Source organism: Stereum hirsutum (genome assembly GCF_000264905.1).
Source record: "Stereum hirsutum FP-91666 SS1 unplaced genomic scaffold STEHIscaffold_11, whole genome shotgun sequence".
Lineage (NCBI taxonomy): Eukaryota > Fungi > Basidiomycota > Agaricomycetes > Russulales > Stereaceae > Stereum > Stereum hirsutum.
In genome coordinates, this window is record NW_006763141.1 from 131,276 (window position 1) to 150,480 (window position 19,205).

Sequence of the window (19,205 nt, forward strand, 5' to 3'; positions counted from 1 at the left end):
ACATCCTCATGTTAGCAGCGTGAATGAGAGAAGACAAGAAATGGCAAGACAGGCCCACCAACACTGCGGCCTCCATTCCAGTTGAGCGCAAAGTTCCTTGTTACTGTAACCGAAGGTGAGATAGACGAGGAAGACCTGAATTGGATAAGTTTACATTATACGAGATTCAATTTGATACTGCGCAGTTTTTCTCCAGAAATTCCCCAACGATATAATGGTGGATAGAGACAAGACAAACTTCGTGTGGCTTACGCTAATAGCCGCGTGATAGCGGAGAATGCAGAACTATGGCAGGTGCCGACGCTGTGCCGCACATCGTCGCGGTCGTCCTCAACAAGCATACGCAACATTCATCTGCCCACGCCTATCTCACCTACATATACACCATGTCGTCGAGCACAAGCAAGAGAAGGGCCGAGGACAGCCCAGTAAAGAGCAAGTCGAAGAAGTAAGTCTCAAATCGCCTCCTCTTACGTTCGAAGTGGCGCTGAACGCGCTGGTAGGGCAAAACGGGACGAGGACGACGAGGAAGAGTTCGAAGCCTCAGCGTCTGAGGAGAGCGGTGTAGACGATGGTGCGTGTAGTCCTATATGGCTCGGGCGTTCTATTTCATTTGAATTGTGATTGACACATCTTCTCGGGATATAAAAGACGAACTACAGGCTCTAGACACATCCAACATCATCGCCACAGGAAGAAGGACACGAGGCATCCGCATCGACTACACGAAAGCCAAGCATCAGGTTCCAGAGGACGAAGACTCGGAGGACGAGAAACCGAAAAAGAAGAAGACCAAAGAGGTCAAGCCATCGAGTTCAAGTAAAAGCAAGCATTCTAATTCGTCCGGGGCTACTTCGTCCTCTAAGCCAGAGGTCAAAAAGCCAAGCTCATCAAAGAAAAAAGTTATAGAGTCGGAGGAAGAGGAGGAAGAGGAAGAAGAGGAAGACGACGACGACGAAGATTAGGTGACTGTTTCGTCTGTTTCTTGCGTTCTTTTCCTGTGGGGTGTAGTGCTGCTGCAACGGATGACTGGTCCTGATTCACGCACTCCTGAGTGTAGAAATGGCAGAGTGTGTAGTATCATCGCCTTGTATTAGAGTGTACAAGTAGTATATACCCGGTAGAAAAGTATGGGGCCGAACTGTTGCAAAGTCTCAGAGACTGCCGTGTATCGAACTACTCGCACTCAATAAATGACAGCCGGCCGGAAATACTGCGTTGATAAATGTACGACCCCTGTGGCGCGCCACTTTCGTTCAAGCGAACAAGTAAGGCTGCATAGGAAGCCTCGTTATAAACACAAAAGCGCTGGTTACATATCTTCGCGACCAAGAAAAGTTCTCTATGAAACGTCCGTTACATTGTCAGAGCTCTCGTAAACCTCGTCATCAACTCATGCGCCTCATCCTCAACCTGCTGGAACCTCGCCAGCCCACATACCTCGCTCTCAATGTGCTGAATCAGCCCCGACACCAACGTAAACAACCTCCTGCACTTCGGGCACTTGAACTCATCTTGGTCGTGTGCCGCAGAGTTGAGATGCCGATTGAGAGCGTGGATGGTGCGGAAGGTACCATGACAAAGGTAGCATTCATATGCATTGATTCGAGGATTGAACGCCAACTCGGTGGCTTGATAGCTAACTATGACAGAAGTTGGTGGGCCTTGAGTGAGTCGATGGGAGACGGAGATGGGGGATGCTATATTCAAGGAGCGAACGGCCGCGGTGACCTGATGGCGCGAGCCGTTGTGGCAGGCTCCTGATTCGATATGTTGGGCTATGGCGGAGGGTACCGTGAACCTGGATGAGCATAGTGGGCATTTGAGGTCTGAAGGTTTATGGACGCGAGACTGAGAATGCTATCGATATAGTAGAGTATATAAATACCACTGGCTTGGCATGGAAGATACGGAAAAGAGTGACGGCGCACCTGCTCCAAGCCTTGTGCAGTGGCGAAGTCGCGAGAGCAAACGAAACACCAGTTGTGACTGCTGCTTGCTGCGAGATGTTGAAAGAGGCCCTCCCTGTCCACGAAGACTCGGTTGCAAGAGTCGCAGAATGGATCCTCGTCGGAATCGGACTCAAACTCCTCCTCCTCGTCATCGTCGTCATATTCATACCCTGCATTGTTGTAGTTTCCCCGGTAACCAGAGTCGCTATTGTCCTGATGGACTGCAGCTGTCCTCAAGTGCTAAGGGGTTGGTCGGTATCGTGTCCTTGCTTGAGTTTCATATCATGATCGCGAACCAAGTAAAGCCTTACCTGATCCAACCCATTATCCGTCGCAAACAGCCGCTCGCACTGCTCACAGAGATGGTGGTCATACCTATCGCGACAATGCTGGAACCATGCTTCGTTGTCCTTGAACCATCGGTCACCACAGTCGGAGCAGTAAGACATAGTCGCGGGTTGTCGAAGGCTGAGCATTCATCGGCGCAATTAAGTACTGGATCGCTAATTGTGTGGCGCTATGTAAATTGCTGACCTCCCACGGTCGGCTGTCTGGAGATCATGTGCTAGCATGAGGTACGTCCACGAAAGCCAAAATGCTCCGTAATTTCCTTATAAACCATCGCGACTGCGTCTCTTACACTGTCTTACCTACTTGAGCTATGAGACACGAGGGATCCCTCGTGTGATTATATCTCTGCCAAAGGCAGAAGGTTTGGTAGGTCACGCCGTCGCCTTAGGACGGCTGGACACGAATGACCATGTCAGCGAAGAAAGCAAAAAGCACTGGGAAAACGGAAGATTCAGCGTCGAAGCAACGGCAAAGTAGAGAAAGCGCAGGGCAGAAACTTTGTGTCTTGTTCCATGTTTATCATGCCAACGCGCGGGAGTCCATACTGTTGGCAATAATGGTAGTAAGGTCTGAATACGATTGACTGAAGAGTGTTGGTTTAATAGGACATCGGAAACGGTTTAAGAAAAAGGACTGTGAACACGTGGTCTGTCACCGTTCGACTGTGATGAGAAATGCGAACAGATCCAGAGCTTGGCTGATAACTCACTTGCTATATTCCCGCCATAGTATCCCATTTCAATCATCTTCATCCTCCACAAAAACCTCGGGCACAATCTTCCGGATTTTCTCCAGGGTTTCCTCCGATATCGTACAGTCCGTGAGACAAAGCCATTGGACTCGACAGATCGTTTGAGTCCTTGTGCACAGCATGGATACTAAGTGATCCTGTAGCTCAGGAGTCAATCCGCCCGGGTACCAGGTGAAATCGATGTCTTGAATACGAAGGTGCGTCAATTGTGGGAATGCGGACACAGTGGATAGGCCTGATTCGGTTTGATTTGACTTGTGGGAAAGCAATCTAATAACTTCGAGGGGACGGTGGGAGAACTCCAGGTATTTGATGGATGGTAAGCGAGAGAGCACTTCCCAGACACCCGGGTACCCCCCTGCCTTCCGGACGATGAGCATCTCGATGTCGTTGAAGGAAAGCTTTTGAATAGCATTGATGATACATGCTATGCGATCATTAAAGGGTGACATGGGCGGATGCAGCCTGAGGGCGAAGGAAGGAGGTCGTACCGCGAAAGGAGCAAAGTCGGGACGGTCATTGGTCCAGCGAATCCGTCGTGAGGTCTCAAATAATATGGTGCCTGGTAGCGAATTATTCTTGACACCGTGACCAATACTGAGGACACGGAAAGGTAGGTGGCGTAAGGCGACTTTCGCGGATACAGCAGCGTACAAGGTATCGTGATCATCTTCAGGTGTCTCGGCACGCTCTACGAGAAGTGTGACTGCAAGGGCCACGGGATTTTTGAGAAAAGAATTCAAGAGAATTGAACAACTGGATGCGGACCCATGGAAAGTGAAATACTGCAGATTGGGAAGTTCGAGGGAACGGGTGCCAGATGGCGGGTGTATCACTGGGAAGAACACGGAGTTGATCTCTAGAGAGCGTAATTCTGGATTACGTTCCAGCAGGTCGAGAAAAGGGTCCATTGAACGTGACGCCTTTGAGCCATACACAACTAGGCAGTGAAGGTTGCGGATAGCCGGGACCATCCAGTCGCCCTCAACGTACGGCAGTTCCAATGAGCGGAATAAAGGTGCATTTCCTGCCAGGAAATTAGAGGGTATGGATATTGGATGCCCGAATCCGGTATGGCTGATGTTCAGTGCACGTAGGAATGGCGCCGGCCGGCATAAGGTCGATAGAGCGGTATCGATGGAGGACGGTAGGAATCCGTTTAGTTCGATATGTTTTACTCTGTCCAGGTGTTCGCGCAGGATGTCGATGACGTTCTTAGCATCTGCTATGGCTGACCGATTGGACTGAGGAGCGGCTCCTTTGAATGCCAAACTATGCCAAATGGTCAACGGTCTGCCCTTGGATCTGATTACCATCTCCGAAACCCATCTTGAACCCAGAGAGAAAGCAGGCGCGGCCCATAACGAGGACATACTCAAAGCAAAGTCTCTCCAATGGTGACACACATGTGTCACGGTTATCCAACCAAGATCTTGGCGGCCGGATGGAGGATGAGCGTCGGCTAAAATCGTGAAGCATTCTGCTAGTAATTCGACAGGAAGCAAGGATATGGGAGCCACTGAGTTGAGCTGAGACTGCATCAAAGCGATGGCATGCTTCATCGCATCAACTTCGCCGTGGATCTTTTGTCGAAAAATTTGAAGCACGTCCGGGTGAGTACGAGCAGATATGTCCTGAGCACTGGGTATTCGAGCCTGTGATGCGAGATGCCAATGGCGTCTGTCACGATAGATGCTGCGGTTAGAATAATGTTGATAATTCGACGGGAAGGCGGTCATGGTCACCTAGGTTCCGACTCCATGCCATCACCATTGATCATGATCTAGAGTCAAGTCAGTAAGCACGTTTATAAATTAAAATCGACATGTTCACGACTCACCCCGAAAGAGACACGGCTCGGACGACGGTGGTGGGAGGAGCAACGTTGGAGCAACGACTCAACCGTTGGCGCGTCGCGTTTTGCCCGGGCCCTTCGGCACGTAGGTCGCATCCGGAGTTCGTGTCACCGGCATGCTCCGGCCGTTCCTCCTGCTAAAATTCGTCTTCTGATGAACGACTATATCACTTTTTCGTTCGTGGGGCCCTATTTATCGGGCTCAGGACTGGACTCGGTCTGCTGGATGATAATGACATCGGCGCCAAAAATATTTTTCACGGCTTTCCTGGATGTAAGTATGGCTTTCATCGGACATTCTAAGGCGGAGAAGGGATGAAGACTCGGACGCAGACGAGAATGAAATCTCAGGATATAAAGGATACTACTGCAACCACGTTGGCCTTTTAAGGACCGAGAGTGTGATTCTGGTCACTAGCAGCATGTGAATAGGTGGGTGCATATATGATGAAATATAAGTAGGAAAGATGAGGGCGAGTTAGAGCTCTAGCGTGGATTTAGTAGAGTAAGAGTAGAACGTGTCGCCAAAGATTTAGTCGTAACACCGAAAGTTATAATGGGCATAATTTAACCATTAGAGGGATGCGTACGGTAACGAGTTTTGAAAGGAGTAGATGTGGCCCTCCCGTTACATTTTTTTCTTTGGATTGAAGGGTGAATCAACTCTGCTTAGACTCAAGACATTAAACTACCTCAGTGACGGAGCCCCAGGAGCTCGCAGGCTCGGGCTATAATCCGAGAGAGAACGCATAATATTAGTATACCTCATCCGCCATAACTGAGCATAAAGCAGGTAAGATAAACACGACGACTCACAGCGACACTCCAATTTGTCGCTATCTGGCCATAGCCATTTGCACGTTCCAAGTCACGAGTCTTCGTCTTAGATTGCGGACGTGGGCTTTCCGGGAATCGTTTGCTCCCGTTGGCCCCTCGATTAGAACCGGTGTAATGACTATCCCGGGGGGGATGTGTACCCTCGGCGAGGTAGGTGTCGCTTGTGATATAACTTGTGGGAGAAGGAAGGGAAGTGAATTTGAACTGAAAACACCCGAGGTACGGCACATAGTCAGTTATCCCAGGCTATCATATATATCCAGAGGTGCGAAGGAAAGAATCAAATGTGGGGCGTACGAACCACGGGATCCAACGTAGCCAATTGCTCAGACTCTGCCGTATCCTCCGTCGTGGAAGTATATCCTACAGCCATGGATTGAGATTGAGGACCGGACAAAACGTTTCGATGGTAAGTGCGGAGGTCATTCCGCCGGTTGAGAGTTGTAATGAGACAGATGAAGTAGGCTGTATCAGCGTACACGTGTGTCTGTGAGTGGAATAAACGCTATGGATGTGGATAGAGTGACTCACACCGCGAAAGAAGGAAAAAGAATCCAATGTAAGTCTCTCCAGCCTTCGACATGACTGCAGACTGAGGAGAGGGCAGGTCAACATGAGTCTGAAAGAGAGACTGAACTGGATAACCTACTGTGACGAGAATGATCAACGCAAGTATACTGCCAATGCAAATAGTGTTATATAAAGTGGTCGCTGAATAATGTTTCACAGGTTAGGAAAAAAAATGAAAATACCTAGTCACCATTCCGGTGGTAACCGTATATATGATTAAGCTTGTGACGAGCGAGTCCGTCCTGGCAAAGGTTGAGTCAACTCAGTCACGTTAGAACAACCTGACGGAACGTGAAATAGATGCACTTATTCAAGACAGATCCTCTCCTTGATCTCCATAACAAGAATATCATCAACAGAGAAATAACCCAGTCCGACAGGAGTATAGAGCTCAGGAGGAGGTACAAGACGGTCTAGACCATGGAAGGAGTTCAACGATTTTCGTATTCCTTATTGATATATGGCGTGTGATACGTACTGAAAGCTGGTATTCCTGAGAGAAATGCGGTAGGTTCAGACTGTAACAGAGGCCGAAGTGAGAACAGGGACAGGACCGCATGGTTGATCCGAAAAAGTACACTCACGTCTTGACAAAGAGATCTATTCAGCAGCACTTTCAGTGCGCGGTGACAGGTTCAGGGAGCAACGCCTCTGAAACCAATGCGACTCACATAGGCCGTCCACTGTTAAGAGACAGATAGATCATCGTAAGCGAAGGGCAACGACAGCGACTGGATGAAACAGCAGCGAAATGATGCTAGCCTATAGTCAATACAATGGGCACTCCCTACATCGAGGCATGAGAAGTCATATGGGGGTGAGCTCATGATTCAGCATGGCTGAATGGCACTCGGTAGACGTACCGCTGCTACCGTCATGATCCACGATCTATTGCTCACTACAAGCAACGACGTTGTAAACAATACGATCCGTATAAAAACGAAGCGACGTACTTCTCCATATTCGTTCGCAATAGAACCTATACGCCAATAACCGTGAGTTGATACAATTAGGGTAAAAACAACGGATAGTGGTACGGACCCTCTGACCAACGTATCTGAAATAGTCTATCCCCGAAAGTGTCACCCATAGATCGAGAAAACGTCGGTCACGTAGCTTTATAGACTCAACAATGTGTACTCACCGTCAACAGCACCATCGCCTGCGTTACATCATAGGTCGGTCCACGGACTCGTCAGATAGCTACCCATCCCACATCACCCCAACATTGGCGATACATACCGTGATTGGCCTATTCAACGTACAGGTCAGAGACGAATTGAAAGGTGGGCTCCGATGGCGAATCACACGATAGGTACACAAGTGCCTTCTCAAAGGACAAGACATCAATGCAGCGAAGAGGGTAGCTCACCAAGGGACAGGATTGTTATCTATATTTATGGTGCCCTCTTGTATGCCACCAATAATGAGGATATGCACGGATTGGTACACACCAAACAAGTTGAGGACGGTGTTGACGGTGTTAAACACCCTGCATAGATTCATCAGAGAAGATCAGGCATCGCAATTGCAGTGGAGTAGAACTGCCAGAGGAAGAGGCTGTACCAGAGAATCCCGACCTGCAGAAGACGAAAATATTGGAACGCGTCAATGTCTACATCCCCGGACAATCCTTCTAGAATTTGATAGGGGTTTGAAACTCGAGTGACTCACCAACACTTTCAAACGCATAGAGTCTCTTGGATAAGTCGAGTAGTATGTGAACGTCTGTACAAGAATCACTCCGTAGAGTCTGATAACGCAAAGATCTCCAAGAGAAGTATTGGCCGTCGCAAGTTCAAGTGTCGCAATATTGAAAAGCAGAGCGCAAGAAAGAGATATAGTGAAGTGAACTTACACAGCGCCTGCTATTTCACCGCCATACCTCGCTCCGATTGTGTTACTGATAGGATCAGTGCCGATAGGGCCTGCCATTCTTGAGAGAGTGAAGAGTAGGAGGAGGAATGGCCGGCCGGCAGCGAACAAGACGTGAAGTGACGAGATGGTACGAGGAGGAGGGAGGAGAGGATAAAGAGACGTCTCCGTGCTTCGTGAAGATGGTGGTTCACGTCTAAGTCTGAATTGAGATAAACGAACTCGGAAGACGTTCTCCACCGACGCTGTTCGTATGCAGTCCGACGCTACTGCAGCGGCCAAGTCCACGCACAGCCTAAGCGCCCAAGAAGCTGTGTCTGTCGGACTACGATGCCCTCGTCGCTCCGAAAAACTCGTTGGTCGCTTGTCGTGGCATATACAAGATACCATTTGAAACTCGTCCGCCGCATCTGAGGCCCAGAAAAATATCCAAATCGAGTGACCAAGACCAAGCTTGGGGAAGGTGTCTATCTCGACGACGAGATTTAGCGCCTGTCGGAATTCAACGTGCTCAACTTGATAGCGGCAAGCGCTCTGCAACGGAAATCCCGGACATAATTAGGGGCAATCATAGAAACATGCTCCTCGAGGTAAACCGGGCACAATTGTGAATGCTGGACCAGCGTCCTCGTACTACGCCGCACCCGGCGAGCAAAATGTGATAGGTTTCGAGACGCGACCTTATGCCTGTCCAAGATTTGTCGCTTTTACGGCGGGTTACACTGATCTACAACAATGTTTTACGGCTCGGCTTCTCGCTTTCTATGTTCACATACAATTCAGGTCTGCGGGAAAGCTGACCATCAGCACGACAACAGCGAAGTTAGGCGTCATGGCGAGAATATTCGTACCTCTACGAGCGCTTCACCTCGTACTTCTCCCAACCGACTTCTTCGAGTCTGTCTACCTTCGTCAAAACTTCGCTCTCCAACCCATTCAGGTAGGCCTCCATCTCTCCAACGAGACTAGGTATGCCAGCGGAAAGAATGCGCACTGCGAGCAATCCCGCGTTCATCCCGTTGTTGATCGCCACAGTGGCAACGGGAATGCCTCTCTGGAGACAGCGCCACACCGAATCAGCAAAAATCGGACGGATACAACGTACAAGAGACGAGATACTAACCGGCATCTGCACAATGCTGTGTAGCGAATCGACACCGTCCAATGAACTTCCTTTCACCGGTACTCCAATGACTGGCAACGCGGTCATGGCAGCGACCATTCCTGGCAAGTGCGCCGCGCCGCCCGCGCCAGCGATGATGGTTCTAAGGCCCCTCGACGCCGCCGATCTGGAGTACTCAACCAACCTATCCGGGGTACGGTGCGCCGAAACAATCGTGAGCTCGTAAGGGATCCCGAACCGATCAAGAATACGCGCGGCGGGAAGCATAACAGGAAGGTCTGAGTCCGAGCCCATGATGACACCAACGAGAGGATGTTGGTGCGAAAAGCCTGTACCGGGTGCAGGTGGTGGAGGGGCGTACCGCTGAACGTCAGACGGCGCGTCGGAGCCTGGAAGAGCCTGAAGGAGTGGGCGCAGCCTGTCGCGCAATTGTGCGTCGGACTCCGCGACGATGGTGATGTGGCCCATTTTCCTGCCTACGCGGCACTCCGACTTCCCGTAGAGATGAACGCTGGCACCGGGAATGGTCAGAGCCGTGGAGGCAAAGTTGGTGAGCTCGGGCATGGACGATGATGTACCGAGGAGATTGAGCATTGCGGTGGAAGGAACTTTGAGGGAGGTGGAACCCAGAGGAAGGGAGAGGATGGCCCGGAGATGATTCTCGTATTGTGATGTTTCGCAGGCTTCGATGGTATAGTGACCCGAGTTGTGTGGTCGAGGCGCGATTTCGTTCACAATGATTTGCCCTGGAATACCCGTCGGTAAACTGAGAGGAAAGGAGCGGAATCGAACGTACCATCTTCAAGGAGGAACATTTCGACACCGAATACCCCTGCGCCACTCAAAGATTTGACAGCAGTCTCTGCGACCGTTTTCGCTCGGGCAAAGAGAGTGGAGTCGCGGGTACGGAGTGGGGCGAAGACAAGGTGACAGATGTTATTTTTGTGGACAGTTTCGACAACGGGGTACGAAACGACATCGCCACTTGTAGTCCGAACAACCATTACGGCGATCTCCTTCGTAAACGGTACCCATCGTTCTGCGTACAGAGGCCTGTCGCCCAAAAATGATATCGCTTCCTGTGCTTGTGAGAGTTCGCGAAGGACAAAATTTCCCCGGCCATCATATGCCAATGTCTTGCTTTTCAGCATCAGAGGGAGCCCGAGGCTCCGTGCGGCAGAGGTAACGGACTCGATTGTGGAATCGACGGATATCGATTCGGCGACGGGGGTTCCGTGTTGTTGTAGATGCTCCTTTTGACGGAACTTGTTCTGGATGATACGGATGGTCGATGGACTAGGATGTACTTCCACCTTCTGCGTTTTCTGGACCTCCTCCAACACCTCTGCATCGACATGCTCGATCTCCACTGTCAATACGGCCACCTTCGAGGCAAGCTCCCTGATCTTTTCTGGGTCAGAAAAAGAGCCGTTTATATGCGACCGTGATGGGTCAGTGGCAGAGAGGATTTGTTTGGCAGGGCCATGGTCGCCAGAGTCGAGGATAACGACGTTGACATTGAGAAGAGATGCGGCGGCCACAAGCATTCGACCAAGTTGGCCTCCACCTAGAGACCAAACATTGGTTCAAATAATCGCAAAAGAGTAGGATTCAAAGGGCTGTATAAAAGACACTACTTGAGTAAATTTGTGGATAACCGAGCACGACTGAATAACCTACTCCCACCTAGTATTCCGACTGTTCTCGAGTCCATGACCGCCTATTTACACAAGGGGATGAATGGTCTAAATTTTGGCGTATGGTGAGCCATCGATGCGGGAAATGGGTGTATACAATCGGAACATAAACGCTTACCCTTGCAAGAGGAATAGAGAGGGAAGTAAGGAGGATGGCCCAGAGAGGAGAACTTGAAGTCGAAAAGCCTGTTGATCTTATCACTGCTAGGTCGATAAGTATATAAAGATCTAATCTAATCAGTGTGCAACATTTGATGCCACACCCAACTCCCTTGATTTAAAAATCCGCTCTCTGAATAAACACAGGCATCACGAAACGCGAATTCATCTCATACTTATGAAGTGGATTATATAAACGTCGGTGGGTGGTCAGACTAAGCCTCTGGTGAGTGGTGGTTGAAAGGTGCGTCTGATTGACGAGGCGCGCAGTAGCAGGTACATTTCCATTCATGAGTCATGAGTCGTAAGTCCGTATTGAATGCGCACAATGAGACGATAAAGTACAGTACAGAAGAGCAACCAAACCAACCCACCTCCAACCCGTAGATTCGACCACCGCTACTTGGTAACCAAAAGGCCACCTAAACCTGACTAACAGGCTCATACCCACCCCTCCTTCCCATTCCACCCATAAGCCTCTCCCTCAACCTCTCCCTCAAGCCCTTCCTCGCCCCACCATTCAAACTAACCCCATCAACCTCCCCTTCCTCCTCCCTCCTCCTCTTCGCCTCTCTGAAGCCCTCTATAGGCACCTCATAAAGCCTCTCATACTCCACCCCAATCTCCCTCCCCACCGTCCAGAAATCTTTACAATTACTGACTATACCCATATCGAATGGATTGCTTGCTTTTGACGCACGTGCGAGGCCGGTGGTTGCTTTTCCCGTCGTGAACCGGTCGAGGCCGAGCAAATGAAGAAGGAAAGACGAAGAAGAACCACAGGCAGAGCAAAGCCCTTTATTCGTATGTCTGTGTCCCGCATGCGAATGTCCATGCGTATTCTCAAGCCCTGCGCCTTCGCTCAATAATCCCTCTTCGGGCGTTGCCTCGCCAGAAGATGGTGGCGTGGCTGTCCCGGACGCATGATTGTGTCGGTGTCCCATCTGTCCCGCCAGACTCGCTCCCCCGCGGCCGCCCATGAAACCGTACCGTCCAAGGTTCGAGACTTCGAGCGTCGTCATTTGGCGGGCGATCTGCCAGTACTGTGAGGCGAGGAGGACGATGGTCCAGACGAGCTGAAGTGTTGCCCAGATGGTTACGGCAAAGAGGAAGGGATCGGTGGCGGGGAGGGTGCAGATACTGGTTGGGAGGAGGCAAGACGATGATGGGGGTAATGGAGGGAGAGCAGAGAAGTCTGAGTGATACGGAGAGTTAGTGGATGGAAAAACTCGGCGCAGTTAGACTCACAGGCGAAGGAAAGGTAGTCGAACAATATAATGCCGATAACAAGCATGGTCACGAACATCACGAACTGTCGGTGGTTGTGTACGCCCACTGTCATGATGAAGTCAGTAAAAAGTGTTTCGACTCGCTCGTTGGATCACGCTTACCGCAATTCCACACCCATGGGCAATGACTGTTCACTGAGGTGAGTATGGGCTCAGAAGCTTTCGATGACAGTACTCACTGGTCAGATCTCGCGATACACTTGTCACATATACGACAGTGCTTCGACCTGAGTGGTTTGCGGGCCTACAAAGAACCAGAACAGTCAATACAATTTTCTCTGGAGTCCAACGACGTGGTCACTCACCATACACGAAATGCAGAATGTCTGGCCATTCAACCTTCCCTCCGACGCCAGATCCTCAATGACTGATTTGAGCTCTGCATCACTCGCTGGCGCGGGACATGACCCCGGATCGAGCGTCATGGAGCGGAAAAAGTTGTACGCGCATAGACCAAAGGCCAAGGCGAAGGTAAGGTGACTGAAAGGGTGAGACTCGGTCTCTGAGTAGTCGCAATGTAAGCACCGTTACGTTGTAAGACAAGGACCAGAAACGTACGTTGAATGAGTCGTGTGGCCCAGCCATACGCGACCCAGATCATAGAGGAGAAGATGATGCCTGCGAAGTAGGGACTCGCAGTGACGCTGTCGGTATACGTCGGGCGGTTGAGAAGGACACGGGTGACAATCTGTAGTGTGGCGTCAGCGTGGAGCGATAAAAAGGTGAGAAGAAGTGCAGTACGTGATGCATTCCAAAGAACTCGGCCATAGCAAGTATGATGCCAGTGTACCAGGGGAGGATCGTGAGGGTCGTGAATATGAGGAAGAGGAAGAATGTAGGCAAGGTGAATATTGCAAGCTTTGTGTTGCGCTCGCTCAGCGGTTTGCTTCTCTTTCCACCGTCCTCCGTGAAGCCCCCCTCCTCGAGCGCCCTCTTCCACGCGCCAAGACTCTTCAACTCCACCGCCATATCCCTCGCCGTCCTGCCCTCTCCATCCCTCGCGCCGAGCTCTGCTCCCTTCTCAATCAGCCTCCGTATGCACATCCTGTTCCCTCTTACTACCGCCCAGTGTAATGGCGTCAGCCCAGAGTCGTCCTTTGTGTTCGTGTTCGCCCCATGCTTCAGTAACAAATCCACCGAAAGAGCGTCTCCCTGGTACGCCGCCCACATCAGCGCTGTATGTCCGTTACTGTCCCTCTCGTCCACGCTTATCGGTTGATGCAAAAGGTAGAGCAGCGGCATGATACTGCTTGAATGTGTAACGAGATGTAAGGTGTTGTACCCCTGCGAGTCCTTGATGTTTGGGTCGGCGCCGTGAGCGATGAGGAGTTGAATGACATAGAGGTAGCCACCGCGGGCTGCCCATTGCATGGGTGTCGCAACAAGGTCTCCACCAAGAGCATCGACTTCGGCACCCTGGTCGAGTAGATAGCGACAGGCCGCTACTTGAGCGTTTATGGCTGCCCAGTGAAGGGGTGTGATGTTTTGCGAGTCGCGGTCTGTGGCGCGAGCTTGACCGGACTCGAGGAGTGAACGGAGGACGTCAACATCGCCACGCTGAGCAGCAACAAATACATTCTGCTGCAGCACGAAATCATCATCGTCAAGGTTGAGCAAGAATAAGACGGACTGCGGGACGCACCTCGGGCTCTGACGTAGTTCGCACCTGGGAAGCAGGTGCGGAGAAGTCTCCGGCTGCTGCAGTAGCAGCCGTCACAGACGACGCGGAAGGCTCGCTCTTACCGTTCGCCGTGTCTGTCATAGTTATATTTGTGTCGTGGACGTCGTGGTTGACGGCAAGGAATGCGTAGTGGCCGTGGTGGACGCCGGTTGCTGTGCGACAGAGCCTCGCGCGGGCCACTCAACTTCTAAATATAGCCGCATGCTGGCGTGGCGGCTAACAGCTCAGTGTGGCGCCCCTTTTGTTCTGAACCACGTCCATCATGGCGAACACATATCAGATTTCTTTCGTCTCTAATGGGATTATCGCAGCCATGAGGTATTTGTTTCAGTGTCTGCTACCAAGTTTGAATTGTCTGACGAACTGACTTATGCCAGGATCACATTATTCTTCTCATGTCGCCGATTCCTTCTCGGGAATCTGAACACAGATATTTCAGAGACTTCACGGACAAGTCTAAGTCTTGACGGAATCCCTCTCTCCAGTCTCCCAGAACCATCTACCACACCCAGACGACAACGCTCTTCATCCATGACCGGAAAGAAGTCGTGGCAAGCGTCCCTCCCAAGGACCTTATTCTCTTGCTGCTTCTCGGAATGCTGTATGATGTTCGTGATGTTGATGTGTCAAGGCTTGGGCGTTTTTAGTACAGTGTAAGTGGTCGACCATAATTGATGGTACTGGATAGTTTATAACGGCTGTATTGAATCCCACAGGACACGCTTTGGGAGCTGGCAAGCGTCCTTGATCATCTTGCTGTCCATCATCCTCGTCCTTATACCACTGTCGCTGAGCTTCATTCTCACTTCAGTGGTGGGAACCAACTCTTCCGGTGAGACTTTGACCATTTCTTGTTGTGATCGATTGGTAGAATTGGGCCACACTGTGGCACCACCTACACTTGCCTATACTTGCACGGTCGGATGAATGTCGTTGCCAACGACATTGAAGAGTCAGGCATTCGCCTCGCGCGGTTCTCATATGTAAACTGGATATCTATTCTGTCCACTATTTGAGATGCTTTTTGACCCATCCTATGGGGGTGACGTGACCCTGTTGTCTAAATACTCCCGCTACTCCGGCAATCTTCCTCTACGCTCTCATGTTAAGCGCTAACAAACTCTTCTATGTCCTCCAGTTCTTCTCTCCCTGTCCCGCCTCTCCCTGTCCCTTGTACCCCTGCTGCTCTACTTCCTTCTCCTCTCGTACATACCTCTCCCCGCAGCGCTGTTTGATGCCCCCTCACCATCCTTTTTTTCGAACATCATAACACCCGCCCTCGCTCGCCTCACCATCCTCGGAACCATCATTCTCGGTGCTCTGAGCGGATTCGGAGCCGTCAGCGCCAGTTGGGGATATTTCCCTTTTGGGTGGGGCAAGAGAGGGTACGTGTCTTACCCCGTTTTCGTTGATTTCATTGCTACAAATGTTACACCTTATACGGTGATATGGGACTGACATTTGATCTTTCGTCGTATATAACACAGGAAAATCCCGACAGAGTCAGACATCGACATCGCCACACGAAGCCTCGAACGCGTCGAGCTCGACATAGAGCGTAAGAAGAAGGATATAGAAAGAGAGGAGAGGAAGGAGATGGAAAATAAAACCGTACGTTTCCTTCACTTTCCCTAGAAATCATTCCTGCGATCCTATTCTGACACAGGACGAACGCTCAGAATGGTAATTCGAGTTCGTGGCTCTCTCGAGCAGCGTCTTCTATCCGGGGCGACAACGGTGCGTCCCATTCACCACCGCGCTTCCCTTTCCTTGCATCTAATTGCATTGTCATCTCACACGATCGCTCAAAACAGAGCTCGCCAACCTCAACACCGAACTCTCCTCCCTTCACGACCTCCAACTCTCTATGTCCACTCGGCTCTCCTCCCTACGTGCCCGCCGAGCCGAGGTCGCATACGAGAAGACATGGGTAGGAAGAGTCAGCGTACTCGGCCAAAGGGGCATGGGCTTATACTGCGTGTTCCGTGGCTTTAGCGTACGTATTATTCATTTTTCCTTCGTCTGGGAGGCGGAGACGGGCAAATGGTGAATATACTAACGATTGTTTCTGCTCGGCCGACAGTCCATATTCAACATCCTCCTCCCTACCCGGCCTTCCTCCCCAGACGACTCGACACCGATTTCCTACCCTGACATCCTGACCCACATCCTAATCACCCTCTTTCCCTCCCTATCCTCCTCTGACTCCTTCCTCTCCGCCGCAAATATCACGTCTGTCATGCGTCAACTGAACCTTCTCCTCGTGGGCGTCATCATAGCGGGAAGTGTTCGGCGAGTACTCAAAGGCGTCGCTCGAGCGCTCAAGTTGAGCGGGAACGGAGTGGGCATAGGTGGGAGGAAGGAAAGGGAGAAGGTGGGACAGATTGTGATCTTAGTGCTCGGTGAAGTCATGGTACGCTCGCCCCCATCTCTCCCCCGCCCCTCTCTCATCATCAAACTCGCACGAGAACTAACCGCACCTCCGGAAACAATCTCGACAGGGCATATACCTCCTCTCGACCCTGATCCAACTCCGCACCTCCTTCCCACCTCCCGCAGTCCCCGCCATCCGGATCCCCACGGGCGAAGTCGACCCGTCACAGGGCGAGATCACCAATCTCTTCAGCACCCTCCCAGCATACGAGATCTTCGGCCCTGTGTTCGATTGGAGCTTTTTGCTGAGTGTCGTGTTGGCAGCGGGTGGAGAATGGGTTAGGGAGAGGTTCATGGGCGGTGGCGGGGACGATGATTGAGCGGGCCATCGTTGGCAGTGGAGCAGTTTATTTATGTAGGTGTCACTGTTCATGGCAGTGCGGATAACGAATAGATCAATTCCAATTGTACACGACAACAAGGACTTTTTCATGGACTATAATTAATACCTTAACCAAAGCAATGAAATCCCACGCTTCTTACATTTATTTCTACTTTGACGTTCATACAGGTCCGACTAGCAAGACAACTATTCTCGCTTTACACGATCCATGTCTATCAGCCCAACCAGTCTGTCACTCCCGCCTTCACGAACCTCTCCACTCCTTCTCCAATCGGTTCTTCTCCACCTACAAGATCCATCACGAGCCCCTTTGCGTCCGAAATATCGATGATCTTCGCGATCAAGGCTGCAACATCTTCTCGCTATACCGCGCACGCCACACAACCGAAAGAGACGATGGCAGAATTGACCATCAGCTTTCCACTCAATCTACCTTTGAAAGAGCCTATACTTACCGAAATCGGAGGATACAAATGTGTCCTCCCGATGCCCGCCTTCCCCGTTGCCTTCTCTTCCGTCAAACCTCCAGGATGGAGGATGAACCAGGGGAAGGACGTGCGTGCCGTCAGGTCCAGGTCGGCGAGGTATTTATAGTGGAAATATATGCCTAGGGCTGCACGCATGCGGCGGGAGACATCTAGGTCTTTCTCGTTCTTGGTGTAAAGAGCATTTCAGTGTTGGTGAATGTGATCGAAGGGGAAGAAGGAAAGACAAGGACAAGAGCGAGGAGTGGCGAGGGCCACAGGGGCAATGACGTAAGTGCATTGTGGCAGATATCGATTTAATTAAGTCGAGGAATTTTAGTGTACATTATAATGAACAACAACGCTCGTCCGGACAGGATAGGAAGAAACACATAAAAATGATCTGGCAAAAACACTCACATAATGCTTCGGAATCACGTCCGGATTCCTCACATCAAGCGCACTCACAAGCACCAACTTGGGTCTTCCCTTCCCTCCCTCAGGCAGGCTCTCGATCGCATCGAACACCTTCACTGCTCCTTCGAAATCCACGGCCTTCGTCCTCTCTGCCCCACCCGCAACTCCCGCCGCCGCAGAGAAGACAACGACGCCCGCATCGGCGTCCTTGAAGGCCTTAGTAAAGTCGGAGACGGACGAGTCTTCGATGGACAGGACGAGAGGTTTGATATTGGGTGAGATGGCTTCAAGCTCCGGGATTTGGGCGGCGTTGCGAATTATCGAGGTTACTGAGTGCGTAGATCCGATGATGGATTGAAGCTTAAGGGAGACCTGTCATGCAGTTGGGAGACGATAAGCCTTGAGCTAAGTATTCTGCGGAAAGATTGTAAGTGTTATAGACCCTGCCATGACCACCGACAATGACCACGTTCTTCGTTGGCATTCCTGAGGTATTACAAGGAATATAATCTGAATGGACTAGAGGACAAGGGAGCAATGAGGGGATTTCGGACCTCAAAGAATGTGTGGGTCCCGGAGGGAGGAATGTGCCACACCAATGACCAAGGATTTATTACGCCACATCGCGTGACCCTCCGGTTTTGTTTGGTCCAATTTGGTGACGGTCTGCGTTGGCGGCCACTTTTTTTTTTGTCGTCGACGTCGTCGTGCTCAAGCTATTATTCCGGGCAACGTCGGTCGCATCCATGTGGGCGTGATATTAATAGTGCTTGCGATCTCATCGCGCATGGATGTTTGAGTAAGGACAGCTCAGATTCCGAAGGTACGCTCTACTCATACTTTCCCCCACATCCATCGCCATCCTTTCTGCATATGATGTCCGATCAGAATCGCATTGAGCGCGGGGCTTTCATAGTCTCGTGCATGAAACGATTTTACGTGCTACTGCACTCTGACTCTTTTCGTATCTCTGTTATCTTGGTCGAAGTGCGCTGGTGCTGATCTACTTCTCTATGCACAGGTCCAAATCTTCGACGCGATGTCTATAAATGTTTAGCGCACCCATAGTTGAGAGAAGATAGACATAGTAGTGCTATACGAATGTGTGCATCACCATGTAAACAGATGGCACAATCAAATATCAAACGGATGAACGTGCGTAATCTCCAGTCTCCGCGCAGCCAGGAAATCCCGTGGAAACTCAAGATTGGAGTCGTACATGACCTCATTGACATACTGTTCAATCCGGGAGATACCAGGATGGTTTCGTAGATCATCAACAGTGTGGCAGTGTAGATGATTGAGTGCTATTCCACGCTGGGCTCAGTCTCTAATGAATTTCAGGAGGGGAGAGAGTTCCAGAGGTCAAGTAAGGGGAGCGAGCATGTGAAGAGTAATGGGGACACGG

At 50.8% G+C, this 19,205-nt stretch overlaps 8 protein-coding genes across 8 annotated transcripts; 2 read left to right on the forward strand and 6 right to left on the reverse strand.

The window, feature by feature from the left end:
- The first annotated feature begins 272 nt into the window (after positions 1–272).
- On the forward strand, positions 273–1,127 carry STEHIDRAFT_123063 (uncharacterized protein). The gene is made up of 3 exons (XM_007306310.1): positions 273–448; positions 504–574; positions 652–1,127. The coding sequence occupies exons 1-3, from the start codon at positions 288–290 to the stop codon at positions 963–965; spliced, it is 546 nt and encodes a 181-aa protein (XP_007306372.1). The 5' UTR covers positions 273–287; the 3' UTR covers positions 966–1,127.
- A 215-nt stretch (positions 1,128–1,342) lies between these two features.
- STEHIDRAFT_82087 (uncharacterized protein) lies at positions 1,343–2,421 on the reverse strand. Its single transcript, XM_007306269.1, has 3 exons — positions 2,264–2,421; positions 1,932–2,192; positions 1,343–1,860 (listed from the first exon to the last, which is right to left on the reverse strand). Exons 1-3 carry the CDS (start codon positions 2,399–2,401, stop codon positions 1,357–1,359), a joined length of 903 nt encoding a protein of 300 aa, XP_007306331.1. The 5' UTR covers positions 2,402–2,421; the 3' UTR covers positions 1,343–1,356.
- A 620-nt stretch (positions 2,422–3,041) lies between these two features.
- STEHIDRAFT_112648 (uncharacterized protein) lies at positions 3,042–4,793 on the reverse strand (the record flags this gene model as incomplete). The annotated part of the gene is made up of 1 exon (XM_007306311.1): positions 3,042–4,793. The coding sequence occupies one exon, from the start codon at positions 4,791–4,793 to the stop codon at positions 3,042–3,044; it is 1,752 nt and encodes a 583-aa protein (XP_007306373.1).
- An 881-nt stretch (positions 4,794–5,674) lies between these two features.
- Positions 5,675–7,479, reverse strand: STEHIDRAFT_123065 (uncharacterized protein; the record flags this gene model as incomplete). Its single annotated transcript, XM_007306312.1, has 13 exons — positions 5,675–5,950; positions 6,048–6,211; positions 6,278–6,338; positions 6,396–6,423; positions 6,499–6,558; positions 6,623–6,729; positions 6,795–6,834; positions 6,901–6,916; positions 7,079–7,103; positions 7,180–7,212; positions 7,270–7,295; positions 7,358–7,383; positions 7,461–7,479. Coding segments are annotated over 10 exons (810 nt in total), but the record flags the coding sequence as incomplete, so codon positions are not given.
- A 1,565-nt stretch (positions 7,480–9,044) lies between these two features.
- Positions 9,045–10,885, reverse strand: STEHIDRAFT_100223 (Phosphoribosylaminoimidazole carboxylase; the record flags this gene model as incomplete). Its single annotated transcript, XM_007306313.1, has 3 exons — positions 10,111–10,885; positions 9,315–10,060; positions 9,045–9,245 (listed from the first exon to the last, which is right to left on the reverse strand). Exons 1-3 carry the CDS (start codon positions 10,859–10,861, stop codon positions 9,045–9,047), a joined length of 1,698 nt encoding a protein of 565 aa, XP_007306375.1. The 5' UTR covers positions 10,862–10,885.
- A 545-nt stretch (positions 10,886–11,430) lies between these two features.
- On the reverse strand, positions 11,431–12,156 carry STEHIDRAFT_123067 (uncharacterized protein; the record flags this gene model as incomplete). The annotated part of the gene is made up of 1 exon (XM_007306314.1): positions 11,431–12,156. A coding segment is annotated over one exon (564 nt), but the record flags the coding sequence as incomplete, so codon positions are not given.
- A 2,515-nt stretch (positions 12,157–14,671) lies between these two features.
- On the forward strand, positions 14,672–16,893 carry STEHIDRAFT_112650 (uncharacterized protein; the record flags this gene model as incomplete). The annotated part of the gene is made up of 8 exons (XM_007306315.1): positions 14,672–14,793; positions 14,857–14,972; positions 15,279–15,525; positions 15,628–15,751; positions 15,820–15,877; positions 15,955–16,136; positions 16,224–16,553; positions 16,642–16,893. 8 exons carry the CDS (start codon positions 14,672–14,674, stop codon positions 16,891–16,893), a joined length of 1,431 nt encoding a protein of 476 aa, XP_007306377.1.
- Positions 16,894–17,046: 153 nt separating this feature from the next.
- Positions 17,047–18,855, reverse strand: STEHIDRAFT_100231 (NAD-P-binding protein). The gene is made up of 5 exons (XM_007306316.1): positions 18,817–18,855; positions 18,240–18,618; positions 17,801–18,169; positions 17,372–17,569; positions 17,047–17,278 (listed from the first exon to the last, which is right to left on the reverse strand). Exons 2-5 carry the CDS (start codon positions 18,279–18,281, stop codon positions 17,132–17,134), a joined length of 756 nt encoding a protein of 251 aa, XP_007306378.1. The 5' UTR covers positions 18,282–18,618; positions 18,817–18,855; the 3' UTR covers positions 17,047–17,131.
- Positions 18,856–19,205: the final 350 nt, after the last annotated feature.

Bases quoted from the DNA above. Each gene is read 5' to 3' on its own strand.
- STEHIDRAFT_123063 (XM_007306310.1), top strand. From the start codon at position 288: ATGGCAGGTGCCGACGCTGTGCCGCACATCGTCGCGGTCGTCCTCAAC. The intron at 449-503 runs GTAAGTCTCAAA...ACGCGCTGGTAG, and splicing joins GTAAAGAGCAAGTCGAAGAA to GGCAAAACGGGACGAGGACG. The intron at 575-651 runs GTGCGTGTAGTC...GGGATATAAAAG, and splicing joins GGAGAGCGGTGTAGACGATG to ACGAACTACAGGCTCTAGAC.
- STEHIDRAFT_82087 (XM_007306269.1), bottom strand. From the start codon at position 2,401: ATGTCTTACTGCTCCGACTGTGGTGACCGATGGTTCAAGGACAACGAA. The intron at 2,193-2,263 runs GTAAGGCTTTAC...CCAACCCCTTAG, and splicing joins CGGATAATGGGTTGGATCAG to CACTTGAGGACAGCTGCAGT. The intron at 1,861-1,931 runs GTGCGCCGTCAC...CTATATCGATAG, and splicing joins CTGCACAAGGCTTGGAGCAG to CATTCTCAGTCTCGCGTCCA.
- STEHIDRAFT_100231 (XM_007306316.1), bottom strand. From the start codon at position 18,281: ATGCCAACGAAGAACGTGGTCATTGTCGGTGGTCATGGCAGG. The intron at 18,170-18,239 runs GTCTATAACACT...ACTGCATGACAG, and splicing joins TTGTCGGTGGTCATGGCAGG to GTCTCCCTTAAGCTTCAATC. The intron at 17,570-17,800 runs GTGAGTGTTTTT...CTTTACACCAAG, and splicing joins ACGTGATTCCGAAGCATTAT to AACGAGAAAGACCTAGATGT.